The 20114-nt window shown below is 31.2% G+C and overlaps 2 protein-coding genes across 23 annotated transcripts in view; one reads left to right on the forward strand and one right to left on the reverse strand.

The window, feature by feature from the left end:
* Positions 1-5944, forward strand: part of LOC139510349 (RNA-binding motif, single-stranded-interacting protein 1-like) — a 146885-nt gene extending 140941 nt beyond the window's left edge. For all 22 annotated transcript variants that reach the window (XM_071296910.1, XM_071296909.1, XM_071296905.1 and 19 more), the window contains 2 exons: positions 257-324; positions 755-5944. In XM_071296910.1, coding sequence (XP_071153011.1) covers positions 257-324; positions 755-767 — 81 coding nt within the window. In that variant the 3' untranslated portion in view covers positions 768-5944. The remainder of the gene's footprint in view (positions 1-256; positions 325-754) is intronic.
* Positions 5945-8901: 2957 nt separating this feature from the next.
* LOC139510351 (oxidoreductase NAD-binding domain-containing protein 1-like) lies at positions 8902-20098 on the reverse strand. The gene is made up of 7 exons (XM_071296932.1): positions 19965-20098; positions 16325-16394; positions 15387-15493; positions 13777-13918; positions 10485-10736; positions 9747-9834; positions 8902-9153 (listed from the first exon to the last, which is right to left on the reverse strand). The coding sequence occupies exons 1-7, from the start codon at positions 20045-20047 to the stop codon at positions 8969-8971; spliced, it is 927 nt and encodes a 308-aa protein (XP_071153033.1). The 5' UTR covers positions 20048-20098; the 3' UTR covers positions 8902-8968.
* Between the last annotated feature and the right edge of the window lie 16 nt (positions 20099-20114).

The raw sequence follows: 20114 nt of genomic DNA on the forward strand, positions 1-20114 counted from the left end.
ATTCATTGATAGACTAACAAAAGGCAAATCTTCATTGATTTGGTTGTGAATAAAGTCTTCAACCAGAAATACAGAAACTCCATTCAGGAACTAAAAATTTGGGGTCCTGGAATATTTATTATTGTATGCCTGTCGTCAAAATTTTGGAAAGCCACAATATGAAATACTGATAATTATTAAAATAAAAATTTACTCAATGACTATGTATATATGAATAGACTTATTGGTTTTTATAACATAAACTTCTAATCTACAGGAACATGGTTTAACCACAGAGGATGCCTTACAGCAACATTATCAAATCTTTACATCTCAACCTTCAACGTAAGTAGTACAATATTTATCCCCATTTATGAGCACTTTTACAACATACTTAACATCAGCATCTTCAACATAGACATAAGTGTTTTTACCCTCTAATCTAATCATAAAAACTAAGACAAACACATCAGCAAGTCGAGATTTTGAATTACATAACACAAGTTTTATTATCGTAGTAAGTTCACCTTTAGTCTTAATCACAAACAATAAGACAAAAACATGACCAAGTCTACATTCAGTAACAGTATAAACATATTTATTAATCGATATAGGTTAAAGCAATTAAGACCCTTTCTTTTACATGAGAAAGTAGTTTTATGGTCAATCAAATCAGCTGTTCACCCAACAACAAACAGTCCAAGTCTCTTTATTGTCAAATATAGGTTAGAAATTCTGCTAACAGCATTGTATGTTTTTATTTATTTCTTTACAGATTCACATCATGATGAACCAAAGTGCCACAAGACAACCAAAAGAACAACAGCAATGTTTACAGCAATGGCTTCCCCTTTATGTTACAACAAAAACATCTTTATTCACAAACGCTACCTCATGAAAATTGTCATCCTTTTTTAAAATCCTTCAGTTTTGCATTGCAGCTACTCAAACATTTTTCATAGATTTACAAGTAGTATTTTTATTTTTGTTTTCTGTTATTGTCTTGCTTATTAAAACCAGGTGAAATCAATCTTCTAGACTTTAAGTCACAATTTAACCATAAGATTTTGTCTCTTCTCTCTTGTAACAACTAGGTGCTAGAATCACTCTTTTTGTTTGAAATGTGTAATATGCATATTCAAGCAGTTGAGAAAATGTTTTTACTGTATAAAGGGACAAAATATTATGAACGTCTTTTTTTTAATTTGTAATAAATGTTGTTGGTTTACAAAATGAAATTGAGTAAATTGAAGAGTGTGATTTACAGCCTAGAATTGTTGGTATCTTTATACCCTATTCGTTATAAACATTGTAAATTGTTGATATTTTTATGCAAATAGAAGTACATTAGATATAGGTAAATTAGAGTAGCCATTTAAAAGTGAATAGAAAATGGCCAAATGTCTTTGTGAATAGAAAAAATATTAAAGGATAAATGTTTCTTATAGTAATAAAGTTGACTTCTAAAGGACCAATGGCGCTATTCATTATGTTTGTTTGTTGAAATAAGTTCTTCCAGTTTTCTATGTGTCAGTATGATATGTATGTTATCAAATTAAATGAAGATCAAATACATTTGTCATTTTGTAAATTGTAAATTACATTAAATTTATTACTTTGTCCATGAATAATAATTAAGTTATTGAGTTATAAAAAAACAAATTTTGTACTTATTTTTTCATTGCTCTTTCAAATAAAAACTAAAATACTTAGCATAATACCAAAGATCTGTTTTGCTATTTTAGATGTCTTGTTTCTCAGGTCATATCATTATTAAAAGGTGATTGTTTGATTACATTTCTTTGATTTGGACACCAACTTCAGTATAAATAATGTTAGTACATATGTACTATACACTAGATAGTGTTTATTAGGAGACCTTGCAAAACCCTATTGGTAGTCAATGTTGTTAAAAACTACCCTTGTGGTCGTTCATTTGGAGAATATGTATGTTAAACTAGCAGCTTAAGATTGAATACTATTGCAAAATAGTTGAACATCCAAATAGAGACCCTTCAATAAAAAGAACAAACACCTTCACTTGGGGCATCAATGTAAAATTATACCTGAGAAGTCAAACATTTTTAATAGTGATGTGGTTATCCCGGTACAGAACAACTTAATCAGAAAATTTTATTCTTTCATCTTTTTGTACTTAAATAATTCCAAGAAAAATCAAAATCAAGCCTTCTTCATGAATGTATTGTTTTATATGAATTATAAAAAGTTAATTGCAGGGCATTTAAAAATTTAGAAGTAAGGATAATATAGAATTATTTTTTTTACTTAAATCTTTTATTTATAATAGACCTATAGTTGTATACATATGCTCGTGATAATATGGAGGGCATTACCCGTGATATATTTATGAAAAAAAATGTAAAATTTACCTTGAAATTTTCAACTTTCTGGCAACTTAAAGTAGCCTTACAATGAACAAATAAAAAACTATTAAAGATCAAGATTTTAATTTATTTTCAAAGCCTTATACATTTTAGTTGCAAAATGCAACAATTATTTCAGTGAAAAAAAGGTGTGAAATATTTTTAGTGATGCACATGGTGCAGTAATGGAGGCAGATGTAAATAAAAACTGGGAGAATTGAAAAATTGTATATAGTAACAAAGAAATAATCATTTTGTTAAAGATCAATTATTGGTTTTTTAATTTTTATTTTTTTTGCTTTTTAGTTCTTTAATTTGATATTGATGAATATGTTTAAATGTTTGTTATAAATCACATTGTGAATTTTATTGTTTTTAATATTTTTAAATATTGTTTAGTTATGTCATTAAAATTGAATTCGATGTATGGTAGTGCATCATTCATTACAGGTTTTAACCTTGAAGGCATCTCCTAATTCATAGCACTACTTTCTCATTGGCTATCTTTGTCAGCAGTAACCTAAAGTTTAAATATACTGTTAGATAACCTGACCCAGAAGCCATATGATCAATGTCCTCATCTAATTGCCATTTATATCTTTTCTGTAAAGTTACAAACCTAGTCTTCATGTTTAAATCATACATCCAAATGAAAAGCATACCAGAGGCAATTCTGTATTCTAATTGGATGATTTCAAAATTCTTCTCATTTGAGGTATAACAGATGTTTAAAAAACTTGATGCAGTCTGACTTTTGGATTTGTTGTGTGCATTTATCTTTTATTGGGCAGCAAACTTGGCAGCTGCATGCCAGGCAAACAATATTTATAGACAAAAACTTAAATTGATTAAAAATTTGAAATCAAAATATTCCAAAGTTTGATATTTTTGTCAATGATAAAACTACAGCAATATGGATTTAACTACCACAAATTTTTGGTGTAATTCAGAAAAACTACCTCCTTATTCACATGAAACAAAATAACTCACTGCCTTTATGTTTCAATCAAGATTAACATTTCATTGCTTGATTTATCTCCCTTTTCTAACGATTTTTTTTTTTTTTTTTTTATCGTGCAACCCTTTCTAGAAAAGAAAATGATAATATGTTATTCATCATTCATATGGCAATTAATGATGAGGCTTTGATCATATATTTTATAAGAGAGAATTGAGTTAAACATCTTGGAGCAGGTATATCATTTTGTGGGCCTGTTTGAACAACCTACAACTTGTGGGCCTGTATGAACAACCTGCAATTTATGGGCCTGTATGAACAAACTAAAATTTTATACAAATAGAAGCTTAGTTATGCAGAAATTAGTATGTGAAGGAAAATAAAATGGTAGCAAATGAACTTCCAAAATTGTACAGTCATTGATAATTGTTTATCCTAATGTTGATTTGTATGCTGTAAAGAAACTTAGTGCTTGGTAGATATGTTAGTTTGTAGATAATTGTTTCATCCAGGTCATATTTTGTTTTTCATGATTATGTATATGTTGGTTCACCATTTCAGTCTATCCTAACATATTCTTATGTGTTGGAATTTAAAATTATTATTGTTTTATTTAGAGTTTCACAATTGAAGTTAAAACAATAACTGTTTAGTTATTACACTTTTGATGAAAAGGACTGTTTTGTTTGCACTCAACACCAACTTATACCAATCCCCCAATAAAAAATAAAATAAAAAAGGAATGAAGAATTTCCACTTCGGTTTAAATTAAAAAGGAAACTTTATTTAGAAAAATGAGAGTAATATTGTTAACTTTCCTCAAAAGTTTCTTTTTATATTTTGAAAAGACCAGAAGCTATGGAACTGTTTTAAACCAGAGACTTTTACTCTGTTACATGCCCAGCCATTAGGGAGGATTGGTTTGTGTAATAATATGCAATACAATATTGTTGAGATTGACAACATGGTAAGGACAATGTTTTTCATTGCTCAGGGTAAGGTGGGATGTCCTCACTGTTTGATGATACCTCAGTGGGATGTCCTCACTGTTTGATGATACCTCAGGTGATGGAATACTCAATTAGTCTGTAGGTTTAGTTGCTTCTTATACTTTCGGTGAGGACCTAGAAAAAGAGAAAAAAAACATCACACCTTATGCTGATAGTGAAATACTTAAGTTTTTATTATAGCAGATCATTGATTCTCAAAAACACAAATAATCATCAAATCGGTTGAAGTTTAGTTATTGGTTCTATAGCATTGAATTCACACTGAAAACTAAATTTTAAAAAACGTGTTCCAAAATTTCTTGGTGTTCTAGAAATCCAAATGTCTGCTGATTGTTATATTATAGAAATGTATGACCGTTAAAATACTTAAATCAAATTTTATTTCTGAAATTCAAACAGAATTTTTATCATTATATATCTTGTTTTAAGACGAAAAATGGTGGACCATTAATCTCATTGTTATTGATATTTTAAAAATGTTTATTATTGATGAATACTGGGGAGAGTTTATGAGTAGGGATTCCTATTTGAATATTTTACATTTTTACTATTGCATATTTGTTTTTATTTTACAATTTATAATTCAGTTTTTATTACCTCACAATTTTTTCTTTTGAAAAACGCAATTAATGCCAGGTTATTCATTCTCAGACCTAAATAGAAAGTACAGAATTAATTCTGTTCTTTTTCAATTTCCTCCAAAACAAATTATATGTATCTTTACTGTTAATCAATTTTTAAAGAAAGTTTATTTTCTAAATATTTTATACAGCAATATTTTAAATGTAGTCGATTCTACAAAATATTTTGTCAAAACCATTTATTCTCCATTTTGTATTATATTTAATTTTACTGTGTAATACATCAAAAAGTTAAATCATTTTGTAGAATAAAGTGAGAACAAAGTTTTGTATGGCAATAATGTCAGCACTGTCAGTCCTATCAAAAGCACAAAACTTAAAATTCAAAATTAGAAAAAGAAGTAACTGTTTGAAGACACTTAGTTTTAGGAATCTGCCCCACTTTGTCACATACGATACCACTGTGTGGTAATCAGCATGTGGAAACAGTACTTTTGTACACATATTTCGTTTTCAGTGTGTGTGTGTGTGAAATCGTTTGCATGCAAATTAATTCCACTCACATTTATCTGCCTTTTATTGATTTTCATGTCCGAGATTGTTCATATGCAAAATATTTTTAGTGAAGATATTCATAAGTTTTTATTGGAGTTGTACAAACATCATCTTTTTTACAGTGCTTAGTTTAGGTTACATGTAAATAATGTTCTTTCATTTAAATTTTTAAGAATGGATAACATGGAGAGGTTCATTTTAGGTAATTAACTTTGTAGTACTGATTTTTCAGTAAAAACCATTCAATACATTGTAACATCAAGCTCGAAAATTGATTCAATAGATTAACAATGGTCACCTTCTTGTTAAACTTTGTTTATTTAACAATTAATACACCACTCCATGTTTTTCCTTCATCATTAATGCCATGAATGAGACCAAGAATCATTCTTTTTCTGCTTGTTTGATTTATGAAAGATTTTTAAAATCATTCTGAAAAAAAATATCATCACAATGGAATAAATGACTTCATCTAAATACGTGTTATCAAATTATTTGCCAAAGCCCACAATATGTATACCTAATTACATTGTGTAGACCACTCCTGAAGCTGTCTCTGTAAACAATATTTACCTCACATTTTGGGAATGTTTATCAGCAATGGTGACAACAGTGCTTACAATTTGCATTAACTTGTCAGATGGTCATTGTGGTCTGGCCCGGTTTCCATACAGCAATGGTCAGGTCAAAATTTCAGGATTAGGTCTGTTCCTTAAATGCATATAGGTCTACACTATTTGATAAAAGGATTGGTTGTAGGAAGTATATACATGTACATCTTTGTCTTGCATACGCCTTAATCTTATTTGCACCTTCCAAAGATCTGAATACAGTAATTACTTTTAATTGACTAGAATCGTCAGTATTCCAATTGAAAGGTCATTGTTTTCCCTTAGGACCATGGCCTCCTACACCTATTAAAATTGGCCGCCAGGAAATAGCCCAAAGGTGGCGCTTAAAAGTGTCGTTAAAACCCAAACAATCAATCAATCATTACAGTAACAGGATAGATCAACACTATTTGGTATTTGTTGGAAGGAGTATATTTTAATCTGATATATTTCATATGGCTTTGTTGTCAACATACCAAGTGGCCATTTAACACCAACAATCAAACACTAGACCAATTAAGTTTTCAGACTGATGACTGCTCCATATTATCTACTGGTACTCATAATAGGATAAGTAAAGGCAACAGTAGTATACCGATGTTCAAACTCATAAATCCATGGACAAAAAACAAAATCGGGGTAACAAACTAAAACTGAGGGAAACGCATTAAATATAAGAGGAGAACAACGACACAACACTACAACGTAACACACACAGAAACGGACCAAGCAACAGACAAAATCCCACGAGAATAACAAATATAACATCATAACCAAATACATGAATATGGGATAGACAAGTAACGTGACACGTCTTATCGCAAAATGAATTTACACTCAAAAATAAGAGAAAACAAACGACGCAACGTTAAAATGTAACACATACAGAAACGAACTATAATATAACAATGGCCATATTCCTGACTTGGTACAGGACATTTTTAAAGAAAAAAATGAAAAAAATAAGAACTTGGTTTGTTGCAAAAATCACCAAGAGTCTAGAAAAGTTGTAAATATATTCAGAAGAGGCCATCAAATACATGAAACTTCATAAAGATAGACCATGTAAAAACTAGGGAAATCACATAAATCAAACAAAAAAAAACTTTCTTCAATCCACAAGAATTAACTATTTAATATAAAAGAATCCACAGTAAATTTTAAAAGCTAACCAAAATCACGACTCCTGATCTGGAACAGACAAGTGTCCTCCATGAAATCTTACCCCTTTAAATAGTTCTATGGAAAATAAAAAAGGTGCATTAAAATGTTCAGAAAATAGAAAATAACAAAAAATATGAACAAGCAAAACGATAATACCTTTTCAAAGAATGTTTACATTTACAGAAAAAAGCTCAACATACTATAAATACTACTGAAAATATATCTGATCATGCCATCCTACACTAATATCTGTGACTGTGTTTCTGAGCAGCATCATTGGTGTTAACTAAAAATACTGCTCAATTATTCAACAACAGTATGGTTATAACCCTTTATCAGTGAATCTATCAAATCAGAATGAAAGCATTAAGGACAATTCTTTTTCTTATTTGCTCTCTTGTATGAGACACTACTAATTACTTAATTCCAGGTGGTAAAATAAAAAAAAACAAATCCTCAATAAATAAAATATTAAAAAAGCTTTTTAAATAATGTGACTGGTACAAGGTAAAATTTCATTCAATTTGGTTCATCTGTTCACTCTTTTATATCTAGGAACACCAAAACTAACTATTTTTTAGCAAAAAAAGGACCACATCTTCAGAACTCTTTATTCAAAATCAGCCAAAAATACACATAACCTATATTTTGTGGTCAGCAGTACTTCAATTAAATATCAATCTATTTAGATCAGTGGTACTTTCTTAGTCACCCAGAAACCAGAAAATGAACTATGTTTTATAAATTAAAAGAGTCATCATAACACATTAACCCTTAAAGCATAATAAAATAAATAGGAAATTTGTCCATGGGACACAGATGATGCCCTCGCCTGCAAATAGCATTATAAAGGGCATAACTCATGAACGGTAAAAGTGAAGTTACTCAAGTTCGTATCTGATTTGAGTTTTGTGGTAATAAGCATTGTGTATAAGTTTCATAACATTTGGTTTAGGCAAACTTAAGTAAGAGAACAAAACGAAATATTCAGCATTTTTTACATTTGTAAAGGCAACTATAGAATGATAAAAGTTATCCCACCAAAATTCAATCATAATCTGTGCTTTGTGGTAATAAATCACTATATAAAAATATTCATAACATTTGGTCAAGGGAAACTCAAGTTAGAGAATGAAAACGAAAACCTCAGCAATTTGTTCATGTGTAAAGGGGCATACCTCTAGAATGGTAATAGAGACACCACCAAATTTCAAACTTGATCTGTGTTTTGTGGTACAAAATGTAACAAGCATTGTGTACGAGTTCCATAACATCTGGTTGAGGCAAACTAAAGTTAGCAAATGAAAACTAGTAAAGAAATGGACAGACAGACAGATGGACAAACATACTGAAGGACAAGGGTAAAATTTAAGGGCATAAAAATCACAACTCAAATTAACCATCCAAAACATTCGACCAAGTATGAATAAACTGGTCAGATGATTTTCCTTGAATCATTCATACTAGCAGACCAACTAACATTTAGTTTGACAGATGGACAATAGTATACCATTATACATGTTATACATAAATCATTGCATGGCCTATAAATATGACTACTGAAATCATATAAAATACTGAAAATATCTTAATTAAGCCTCAGCATTTGCTGTAAGTTCAAGTACATGACTAACTTGGGTATCTCATTGGCCTCAAAAATTATTTAAAACTTAATTATTTATTCATATATTATGTAAAAGCAAAAATCATGTATATAAATTGACATTTATGATGTTTCAGCAGAAGTCCACCACTGTTCATATAGTATCGTATTTTTGTCTAATCCTTGCTCTATCAAAAGTTTTTCCATGTCTGTAATCATTGGTGGTGGTCCACATATATAAGTTTTTGTCTGATGTTCTTTCAACCAATTAAATGATTCTTTTATATCTTCTTTACAAATTCTTCCAGCTGAAAATGTTTTCAGAGTGTAAATTTTAAAGCATTATCACCTACAATAAATTAATGTGGTGCATATACCGTTATATCAGAAATTATTGCAGTTTTTTATTATTGAGAAAAATGCAACAGGGTTAGAATCGCAACAGTTTATATGATTGTAACAGGATTTTTATCAAAATCGCAAAGAGTAAAATCACATTTTAGTCTAAAATGGCAAAATTGTAATAATAAATGCACACAATAATTTCTGAATTTACACTAGTTAGATGTAAATACCTATATTCAATCTTATTTTACAGTAAGGAAATAAGAAGTGATAGAACACATGCTCTTTAATTTGTATATTTTATTGCAGAGTCATAATTTACAAATTTTTACAAACATACAGCGAAAGGGGAAATAATTGATAGAAGTAATCAAACTACTGGTTGAATTTGTAAATATGTTTTGAGTAAAATAATGTACATGTATTGGTTGACTTTTATAATAGTGAAGTAAAATAACTGACATCAAGTTTACTGAACTAAATAGTAAATGAAGTCTAAACCGTCCGTATACTGTATTATTAAAAACCAGCTCATAAGTCTGCCAGTAAAACTTACCCTTTAAACCATTACTAGATTCTGCCTGAGTCACAAAAAATTTACATTTGATCTCATCATTTGCAGATACTATCTTTTCTATCTCATTCTACAATAAATAGGAAAAGAAAAAAATTCCAATGTTCTATAAAGGAAACAATTGAAGACTTAAATCAAAATTTGACCCCCAAAAAATACTGTGCAATTATACTAGTACAATGTATATAGTTAAATATAAGTAAAATATAGTTTTTGTAATTTTCACTACAAGAGGCAAATTTTTGTTCTTCCCTTGCTGGGATTCAAACTCATGCTATTTGGATATCGAGACACGAGGATGAAACTGCTTGCAGATATGCAAAATATTAATCGTAAAGGATCGTATGATACAGTCACAGAAATAATTATTTGATAAGTAGGATATATAATTAATTCTTAGTCTATATTTACTTTCCTAGACTAGTTACTTAGTTTTTTATACTCAAGGTTTGATTTGATTGTCCTCAGTTCTTCAATTGTCAAAAATGTCCTTGCCTTCCTGTGACCTAACAAAAAAAGTGCCCATGTCTGATGACACCTCACAAAAAGAGTACATTTTCTAAAAGGTTTTTAAAGTTTGAATACAAATCTTGTAAATCATAATAGAAATAGACTGGACCAAAGCATCTTCTACTATACTACTGGTATAAACAATTAAATTTTGTATATTTTAATGAAAGGTGAATTAATCAACAAAATTTAATCATTTGCGTACGATACCTTACAAATAAGTTCCTCTTGTTTAGCTGCACTGTACAACAATAAAACTTTCTGTGGTATTAATTTGTCGTCTTCAAGGTTTCCTTTTTCCTTTAAGGTTATTAAATCTCTGACATGGTACAATATACTTAATAGAGGGTTGATACCAATGCCACCAGCTATCAGCAAGAGATCATGGGGTGGCTCTGACACACTAGGGTCATAGTAAATATCTCCACCAACTCTTAAATATACTTTGGTACCTTCATTACACTGAAATAAATACAAAGTAGAATATAAACTAATTCACAAAAAGTGATTTTCCTGTCACAATCAATCATTATAAAATATTGGCAAGTATCTGAAGAAAAATTGATGTTTTAATACCCAAAGGAAAGTCCATGTTACTAAATAATAACTGAATACCAGTGTGTTAAAATACTCAACTTCGTTAAGGGAGCTGCAAAATTTAGGTAGTATGATGACTATGATCCCATAAGCGAAAATCTACAGACTCATTCTTAATAATCTTGTAGAAATTATAGTTTATAAGTTCAAGACATTCTGGAGTATTTGTACAATATGTATTTCCCTATTTTAACAATTAAAGTAAAACAAGTGTGCACACATTGACATGCCTTGCCTGCTTTTCTGACCATGATTGATTTAATGTTCAAAGTCTTAAAATGTATCACATAAACAACATTATCAATGATCAATGACAATATTTATCAGTCAGATAAACCCTAACAGACATACATGTTCACAACCATTTCATACACCAAATACAACTGACTCTTTGCTTAAAGTATCAAAGAAACAAACCAAACTGTGAAAACTTAACATTGACTGATGAACCATGGATTTAGTTCAAGGTCAGATGACATGTATGCCTTTCAATCAATAATTCCTTGCACCAACTATATTTAACCTATTGCTTATAGTATCTAAGAAACAGACTTTACAAGGAAAACTTAACATTGTCCAATGAACCATGGAAATGGGGTTGTAAAGGTTAGATGAACTGTACCAGACACACATATGAAACTTATAGTCATTCCATGCACCAAATAAAGTTGACCTAGTACTATGAGTATCTGAGAAGAGGACAAAACTAAACATTGACAAATGAAACCATGAAAAATAGTTCAAGGACAAATGATACCTGCCAAACAGAGATCAATTGCAGTTTATTCAAAATTCTGACCAAATTGCAATTTGTTTTATCAAATAGTTTGGTTTGATTAAACAAATTGCAGTATTGTCAGAATTTTGAATAAACTGCAATACGTGGTGAGCAACACTTACAATCAAGTCACAGTAAAGATGTTTATTTTTTTTAGATTAACGTCCCATAACTCAGAACTGAAAAATGAGAAAATAAGTAAATACAAGAGGCTGTCACAACGACAGCAAACCGGATTTATTAACATTTATTTGTGTCCTGCCAATATCACAAGAACCATAACTGATGAACAGTGAAAGTGAAAATTGTCAATATCAAATTTGACCTCCATTATGTCATCAGAATCAACATATTAAAATTTGATTAGCTTTGGTTGAACAGTTCATGAGTAAATGCACGGACACGACTGGAAAAGCTATTTTTCAATCTTTCAAGAACCATAACTCCTGAACAGTAAAAGTCAAAATCGTAATTAATGAGCTTGACCTCCATTTTGTCATCAGTAACAACACAATAAAATTTGGTAAGCTTTGGTTAAACAGTTCATGTGTAAATGCATGGACACGACAGGAAATGCCATTTTTCAATCTTTCAAGAACCATAACTCCTGAACGGTAAAAGTCAAAATTGTCATTATTGAACTTGACCTTCATTTTGTTGTTAGTAACAACATATTAAAATTTTAAAAGCTTTGGTTGAACGGTTCATGAGTAAATGCACGCACAACATTTGGTTGCCGCCCGCCCGCCGTACATCCCCAAATCAATAACCGACATTTTTGTCACAAAAATCCGGTTAAAAATGCTCCACAGGGCGCAGCTTCATTCGACCACAGAGGTCGAACCCTGAACAGTTAGGCAAGTATGGATTAAATAGTTGACACAGAATGAATGTGGTCTAAGAACTTAAAAAAAAATAATTTATGGTCCAATATCCAAAATCTAAATACATGGTTAGACTCAGCATATCAAAGAACCCCAAGATTTCAATTTTAGATGAAATCATACAAAGTTCAATTTTGGACCCTTTAGACCTCAATGTGGACCAATTTGATAACGGGGCCCAAACATCAAAAATCTAAATACATGGTTAGATTTAGCATATCAAAGAACCCCATATATTCAATTTTTGTTGAAATCAAACAAAGTTTAATTTGGACCCCAATTCTGACCAACTTGAAAACTGGGCCCATACCCGGTAATCAAAAATCTAAGTACATGTTCAGATTCAGCATATCAAAGAACCCCAAGAATTCATTTTTTGTTAAAATCAAACAAAGTTTAATTTTGGATCCTTTGGAGATCTAAATTTGTAGACTAATTTGAAAACAGGACCAAAAATTAAGAATCTAAATACACAGTAAGATTCGGCATATATCAAAGAACCCCAATAATTCAATTTTTGATGAAATCAAAAACAGTTTAATTTTGGACCCTTTTGGCCCCCTAATTCCTAAACTGTTGGGACCAATACTCCCAAAAATCAATCCCAACCTTCCTTTGGTGGTCATAAACCTTGTGTTTTAATTTGGTTAAGTTTATATTTACTTATACTAAAGTTATTGTGCGAAAACCAAGAAAAATGCTTATTTGGACCCTTTTTTGGCCCCTAATTCCTAAACTGTTGGGACCAAACCTCCCAAATCAATCCCAACCTTCCTTTTGTGGTCATAAACCTTGTGTTTAAATTTCATAGATTTCTATTTACTTATCCTAAAGTTATTGTGTGAAAACCAAAATGTCTTCTGACGATGACGACGGCAACAACAACGATGGTGAAGTGATACCAATATACGATTGCTAAAAAAATGTTTGCAGTCGTATAGAAATATACAGACTCTCAGACCGTAAAACTTTCTTTGTTGATGGGTGTTTAAAAATCAACTTACAGCTAATTTCATGTATTCATCAAAACAATAAATAGAAATAGGAATTATAATAAAGACTGCATTCAGATCATGTTAAAATGTGGAATCACACTGTTCTTATCACACTCCAAAAATCTATTAAACATTTGCAACAATCAGCTGCTTTTCTAATATAAATAAATACACTTATAAGTGCAAAACATTGTGACAAGGTTTGTTTCTCTGCAAGATACAATGTTAAATTGTAAGTTTGTGATTACCTTTGAATGTACCCATAATGCTGGTGGATGTGTACTGTATTTTACAGCTAAATCAATAGTGCCCTCTCTCTGTAACTGTTCTGGTGATGAATACATAGAAAAACCACCAACAATGTCAACTTCAGGCATAAACATATCAACCCTGTAGTTAAAATAAAAATTGTGCATCTGATTTCATCATTAACAAATGATTTTCTGCTCACATATAAATGTACCGTACACAAGTTATATGGATTTTGAAGTTAATTAAGCATATATAGCATATACATTGTATAAACTTCATTAGATATTTAAAGTCAGGGTTCATATAAACGTATAAATCAATGAAAATTGCAATTGAATCCACAGAACGTAATAGAGGTAAAAAATCCATCAATTTTTCATCAGTTCTCAGCTAAATGAACAAGATACCAAAAATAGATAGTCAAATCATAGGTCGAACAAACAATGCTATGCCATTTTAGAATGGGGAATACTTGTTTATAGGGTAGAAAAAGTTAAATGAAATAAAAATGGAAAATGGTTCATTGATGATGATCTAAGCTTTACTGCTTTGGTTTTGTTATTATTGAGTCTATGTATGGTATTTAAGTCAGGGCTGGCTCAAATGTTTTTTGGAAGCCCTGATTTAAGATGCAGAAAATTTTCTAATATTTATCATATACTAAGCATTGATATGATAGCTTTTGCATATGTGTAATGAGCGGAAGTACACAAGCCATAATTTCCCACCCGGGCTGATAACCCATATCAGGTGCATCTCGTGCACAAAACCCATAATAGTGCCTCTCGTGCAAGTAACTTCCGGTGTTTCCGGTATCGGTTGTTTAATTTTCCATTGTGACGTCATATATTTTTTATGACGACGTCAAAATTTACAGGAACGTTTGTGGGGACAGTTTAGTACTTGCTAACAAATGCCATTGACAATTGTGAATCATTTTATAGTACAACAAACATGGAGTAATAATAATCATAAAACTCTTCCAAATTTTCAATGTTTCAAAATGCCTCTATAGGAAATGTTACCATACATATATATGGATAATGGAGGTAGTGATGCTGTTGTTGGACAAGTTTAGTTTATTTGATTCATAATTTAACTTCTTTAAATAGTTTTTGACTGTTTTAGTCATTGCATTTGTTTATTTGCCTTACACAAAACTATTGTCGGAAGTATATGATAAAGCGATTAATACGTATGGCCTTTTCCATATCAGCCTGGGTATCATCCCTCGACCCATATCAGCACCTCGACTCTGTCTCGGGCTGATATGGGGGTCTCGGGATGATACCCAGGCTGATATGGAAAAGGCCATATATTAATCTCTATATAATACATGTATAAAGGAATCAACTATAAAATCCACAGTAAATGCAAAACAAATTAAAATTTGATATTTCATGCAATTATCAAAAGCGAAAAGAGTTAAAATAATATATCATTCTCATATAAACCAAATTCCAATAATTTAGAGTTGATGGTGTGATAAAGACACTTGTCTAATCTTGCCTTTTTCCTTCTTTGTGTCATTTATGATTTATTTTTTATTGGTTGCTGTCTCAAAAACGTAAACCAATGGTCTCTTTTATTTCATTTTAAACCTTACCACTGTCCTGCCTTGAAAGTTAGCCTTTCATCATGAATTTTTAACCGCAGACTTTTTACTGTTGTCGACTCCTGTCTTAATCCTATGACTGTTGCCAAGGAGGTTATCTGCAAAGAACAATAATAATTTTCAGACTAATCTTCAATCAATGGTCTACAAATTATATGCAGTTTGTAATCTATTACAGTTTTTTCAAATGTATTACTTTATTATCAAAAACTGGAAAAAATACAATTACATCCATTTTTAAATTTGTTGTCTCTCTTGGCATTTAAATTTTTCAAATATTGTAACAGGATTCTGCTTTTTGTTGAATGCCATGCAGTAATTTGTAGATTGAAATATTATATTCTGGTATTTATGGTTAGTGTGTGTTAAAATGAAATGTATTATGTCACATCTCATTTTTTATCTTGAAATTCAATGCATAAAAATCTGATAAAAAATAGAAACTACAAATAAGAGTATGACAAGAATAAAATAAAACTATACTTCTTTTTGTGCCATTAAAGGATCATTAAATTGAAATTTATTGCAGTTATTTAATTAAAGGAAATGCATGAAAATATAATACATATAATATAAATTGGTTGCAGCATTACTTTAATTGCATTATATATTTTATATATATTATAATTTTACAGTCATCATTAAGAACTAATGAGCACAAAATGTCAAATTCCAAATGGAACATATATATGCTGATAAGAAAACACTAAGTTATACACAAAAGATGCCTATAAAATCTGCCTTGTCATTTCAGGGTTAACTTTTGTGTCCACAAGCCTGAAGCACAAATTTTTTGAAAATTTTAGTTGGATTCTGTTGGCTTGAAGAAAGGAATTTTACAAGTCTGAAAGCAATTTCACAAGCCACTGCTGTAGGAATTGTGGTTAAGTGTGAAGACTGCATTTGATTGATTATAGAACAGAAGTTACATTATTTCTTCCACTTTCTGCAGTTCTCTCCAAATGATTGCTCCCATCTGTCATTTTTCTTCCAAAATTTCTGGAAAAAAATATTAGTGAATAATAATTACCTTTTTTGCTCATTTGATTGGGCCTTTCTAAATAATCTATCTATTGAATGTTAATAAACAGCTTAAATAGTTAAGGTATTTCCCATCCAATATTTTATGGTAATATTCTTTACAAAGCACAAAAATATTAGTATTCACCTTAAAAGTTAACCAAACCTTTGAACAGACTTATTCAGAATGGATATAGTTACAATACTGTTGTCAGCTCATTAAGGATTGAATATTTTGGTATTAATATTGATTCACTCATAGGGTCTTTGCATCGGAAATAAACATGTTTATTCTAAAACCAGTTGTTGGCATGATACAGGTCATGTTCTTCTTGTATATTTTATGATGGTATGATACTAAACCCCTAATGGGATGGATTGTACTTGATTTTCATATGATGAAGACATAATCTTTGAATCAGTTTAAATGAGGTCTGGAGCTGACATGTGAGTAACTGCTAGTAGTCCGTTAATTAATGGATTCATTGTCATTTTGCTGAAGTTTCTTTTGTTACCTATTTTGACATCAGACTCAGACTTCTTTTAAACTGAGCTTTACTGTGCATATTGCTATATGTTTCTTAATTCTACATTGGCTAGAGGTATAGGGGAGGGTTAAAATATCACAAAACATGTTTAACCCCATTTTTTACCTCTGGCCTTTGTAAGTCTAGTATGTTTTTTTAATTTAAGTTCATTTTTATATTTTGGAGTTTAGTGTGACGCAGGGGTCGAAATTAGCACTGGTCCGGTGGTCTGAGACCAGTAGAATTTGCGTTAGACCAGTAGATTTTGTCAGCTGGTGGTCTGGCGGACCAGTAGAAATTTGTCGTTTAAAGAAATCAATTACACTGTAATTGATCAAGTTAATTAATAACTCGGGTGAGTATCTTTCACAACAACACAAAATGTGGAAATTTTTGGAAGGACAAGAAAAATAATATTTTTGACAATCTTGAAAATGTAAAAGACAGCATGAATATAAAAGTAAACATCTATCATTTATATAATTTAGTGTTTGTCAAATGAATGTCATTTTTGCAGGACCAGTAGATTTGGAGCCGAAACCAGTAGATTTTCAGTCCACTGGTCCGGCTGGCCAGTACGCTAGAAAACTCAAATTTGACCCCCTTGTGACGTCCACTGAGCTATTACACAATTTCCTTAGGGGCCAGCTGAAAACCAACTCTGGGTGCGAGATTTTCTCACTGTGTTGAAGACCTATTGATGGCCTTCGGCTGTTGTCTGCTCTTTGGGCGGATTGTTGTCACTTTGACATATTCCCCATTTCAAATCTCGATTTCATAAATACTGACCAGAGACACTTTATAAATTACAGATTTACAATAATAAATGGAGAATGTGTGGACACAAATGATGCCCTCGCTTGCATACAACATTATAAAGGGACATAACTCAAGAACAATAAAAGTGACCCTACCCAAGTTTGTACTTGATCTGAGTTCTGTGGTATAAGTACGACGGGACATGTTAACCCCCCCCCCCTTTTCCTTTTTTTTTAACAAAAAAAGTAAAAATCACTAAAATAAAATTTTGAATCAAAAAGTATACAGATCTTTAGATTAACATAACAAAGAAGTGTGTAATGTTTTAAGCAATAATCATAAATTGTTTTTGAGATACGGCACGACATGTAAAAAAACTCCTCCCCCTTTTTTACAAAATACTCAATAACTCAAAAATAAAATTTTGAATTATCACCAAAAAGTATACAGATTTTTAGATTAATATGACAAAGAAGTGTGTAAAGTTTTAAGCAATAATCATAAATTGTTTTTGAGATACGGTGCGACATGTAAAAAAAACCTCCCCCTTTTTTACAAAATACTCAATAACCCAAAAATGAAATTTTGAATCATCACCAAAAAGTATACAGATCTTAAGATTAATATAACTAAGAAATGTGTAAAGTTTTGAGCAATAAACAAAAATTGTTTTTGAGATACAGTGCGACATGTGAAAAAAACACACCCATGTTTTAGTTACAAAGTGCCGTAACTCAAAAAGTGTTAATTTTATTTTCACCAAAAACTATACAGATCATTTGATCATCGTAAGAAACAACTGTATTAAGTTTCATGAAATTTGGATATGTCGTTCTCAAGTTACGGCGCGACATGTTTATGCCAGACAGACAGACGGACGGACGGACACCGGACATTTGTATACAATAATACGCCCATCAAAATTATTTTGACAGGGTAATTATTTTGACGTGAGTATAAAAACCAGCTGGGAAGGGTTGTATATCATATGATGTGTATTTTTTTTGTGAAACTACATTAAGTACATACTCACTCTGTATTTCAGATACCAGTATGAATTTGTGATTATTTTGTCCAAATTCAATTTTTCAATTTATAAAGGGGCATAACTCTAGAACGGTTAGAGTGACACTACCAAAATTCAAATTTGATCTGTATTTAGTGGTAATAAACATTGTGTATAAGTTTCATAACATTTAGTTGCGGCAAACTCAAGCTAGAGAACAGAAACTAAATATGGGACGTACATATGTACAGACGGATAAGGGTAAAACCAGGAACATATATGTTAGATATACTGTTCACAGGTTAAACTTAATGCCTCCTCCGCTACTGCAAGGGCATAAAAATATAATCATAGCAATACACTTACCAAAACTCCATTACGAAAGTATTAAACCAGGGCTGCCAAGTCTAACGCATTTAGCATGAGACTCACACATGTTCATGCTTTTTTGGCGGCATTTTCTATTGATCTATTGTTGTTTTTTCTCTTTGATCTTTTCAAATTTGGCCAAATCTCACGCATTTGCTTCATGAAAAGTTGGCAGAACTGTTAAACACAAAACCAATAAAAATTGGGTGCGGACATGTTGGGCGCAAAAGTGTAGTGACCTGTATGCGAAAGTGAAGGGGGTGAACATGAATGGACGAGAACTTTTTTTGGGAACATACCACATGCACTTGTTTCTGTCAATATGCGATTTACTATCCACACCCGTACGAAAAATCACACAACGTAGCTTACAAAAATTTTCAATGTGTTCGCTTAAACAGATGATTTTTCGTACAGGTAGTAAAACCGCATATTGACAGAAACAAGTGCCTGTGTCTGTAAAGGTAGTCCGAGATTACTCTGACGTCCAACGGCTGTTTTGCCAGACAAGTTGGGGCCCAGGGCCGTGGGACTCGGACTATTGTAAAGGTTGAGGAAGTCCAAATAATTATGACATGTTGGAACTATTTAAAATTTGCTTTGACGCCTTCCTGTTGATGTAAGGCGTCAAAGAAAAAAATATAATAGCCTTGAGTTTCAAGATGTCATAATTATTTGGACTAAGGTTGAGCACAGGAGGTTGAAATCCTATCAATGAGGGTCTATAAATATGTCAACTCGACTATCACAGTAGAGCTTAGACCCTCATTGATAGGATTTCAACCTCCTGTGGGTTGAGGTAAAGTACATGTTTTGTAAATCAACATCAAATTTCGATACATGTAAGGATAAGACGGACGGACGGACGTACAGTACAAACTGACCAACCTGTTTATATGCAATACTTTCTTTCTTTTCAGGACAAAGGATAGACAGGATGGGAGGACTTTGATGAGTTTGCAACCGGTCATGACCACATTTGAATAGCAGACGATTTCGGGTTCATGATTTCGTAACACCGGAAGTTTGTCTATTTAC

Source organism: Mytilus edulis, chromosome 2 (assembly GCF_963676685.1).
Source record: "Mytilus edulis chromosome 2, xbMytEdul2.2, whole genome shotgun sequence".
Classification (NCBI taxonomy): Eukaryota; Metazoa; Mollusca; class Bivalvia; order Mytilida; family Mytilidae; genus Mytilus; species Mytilus edulis.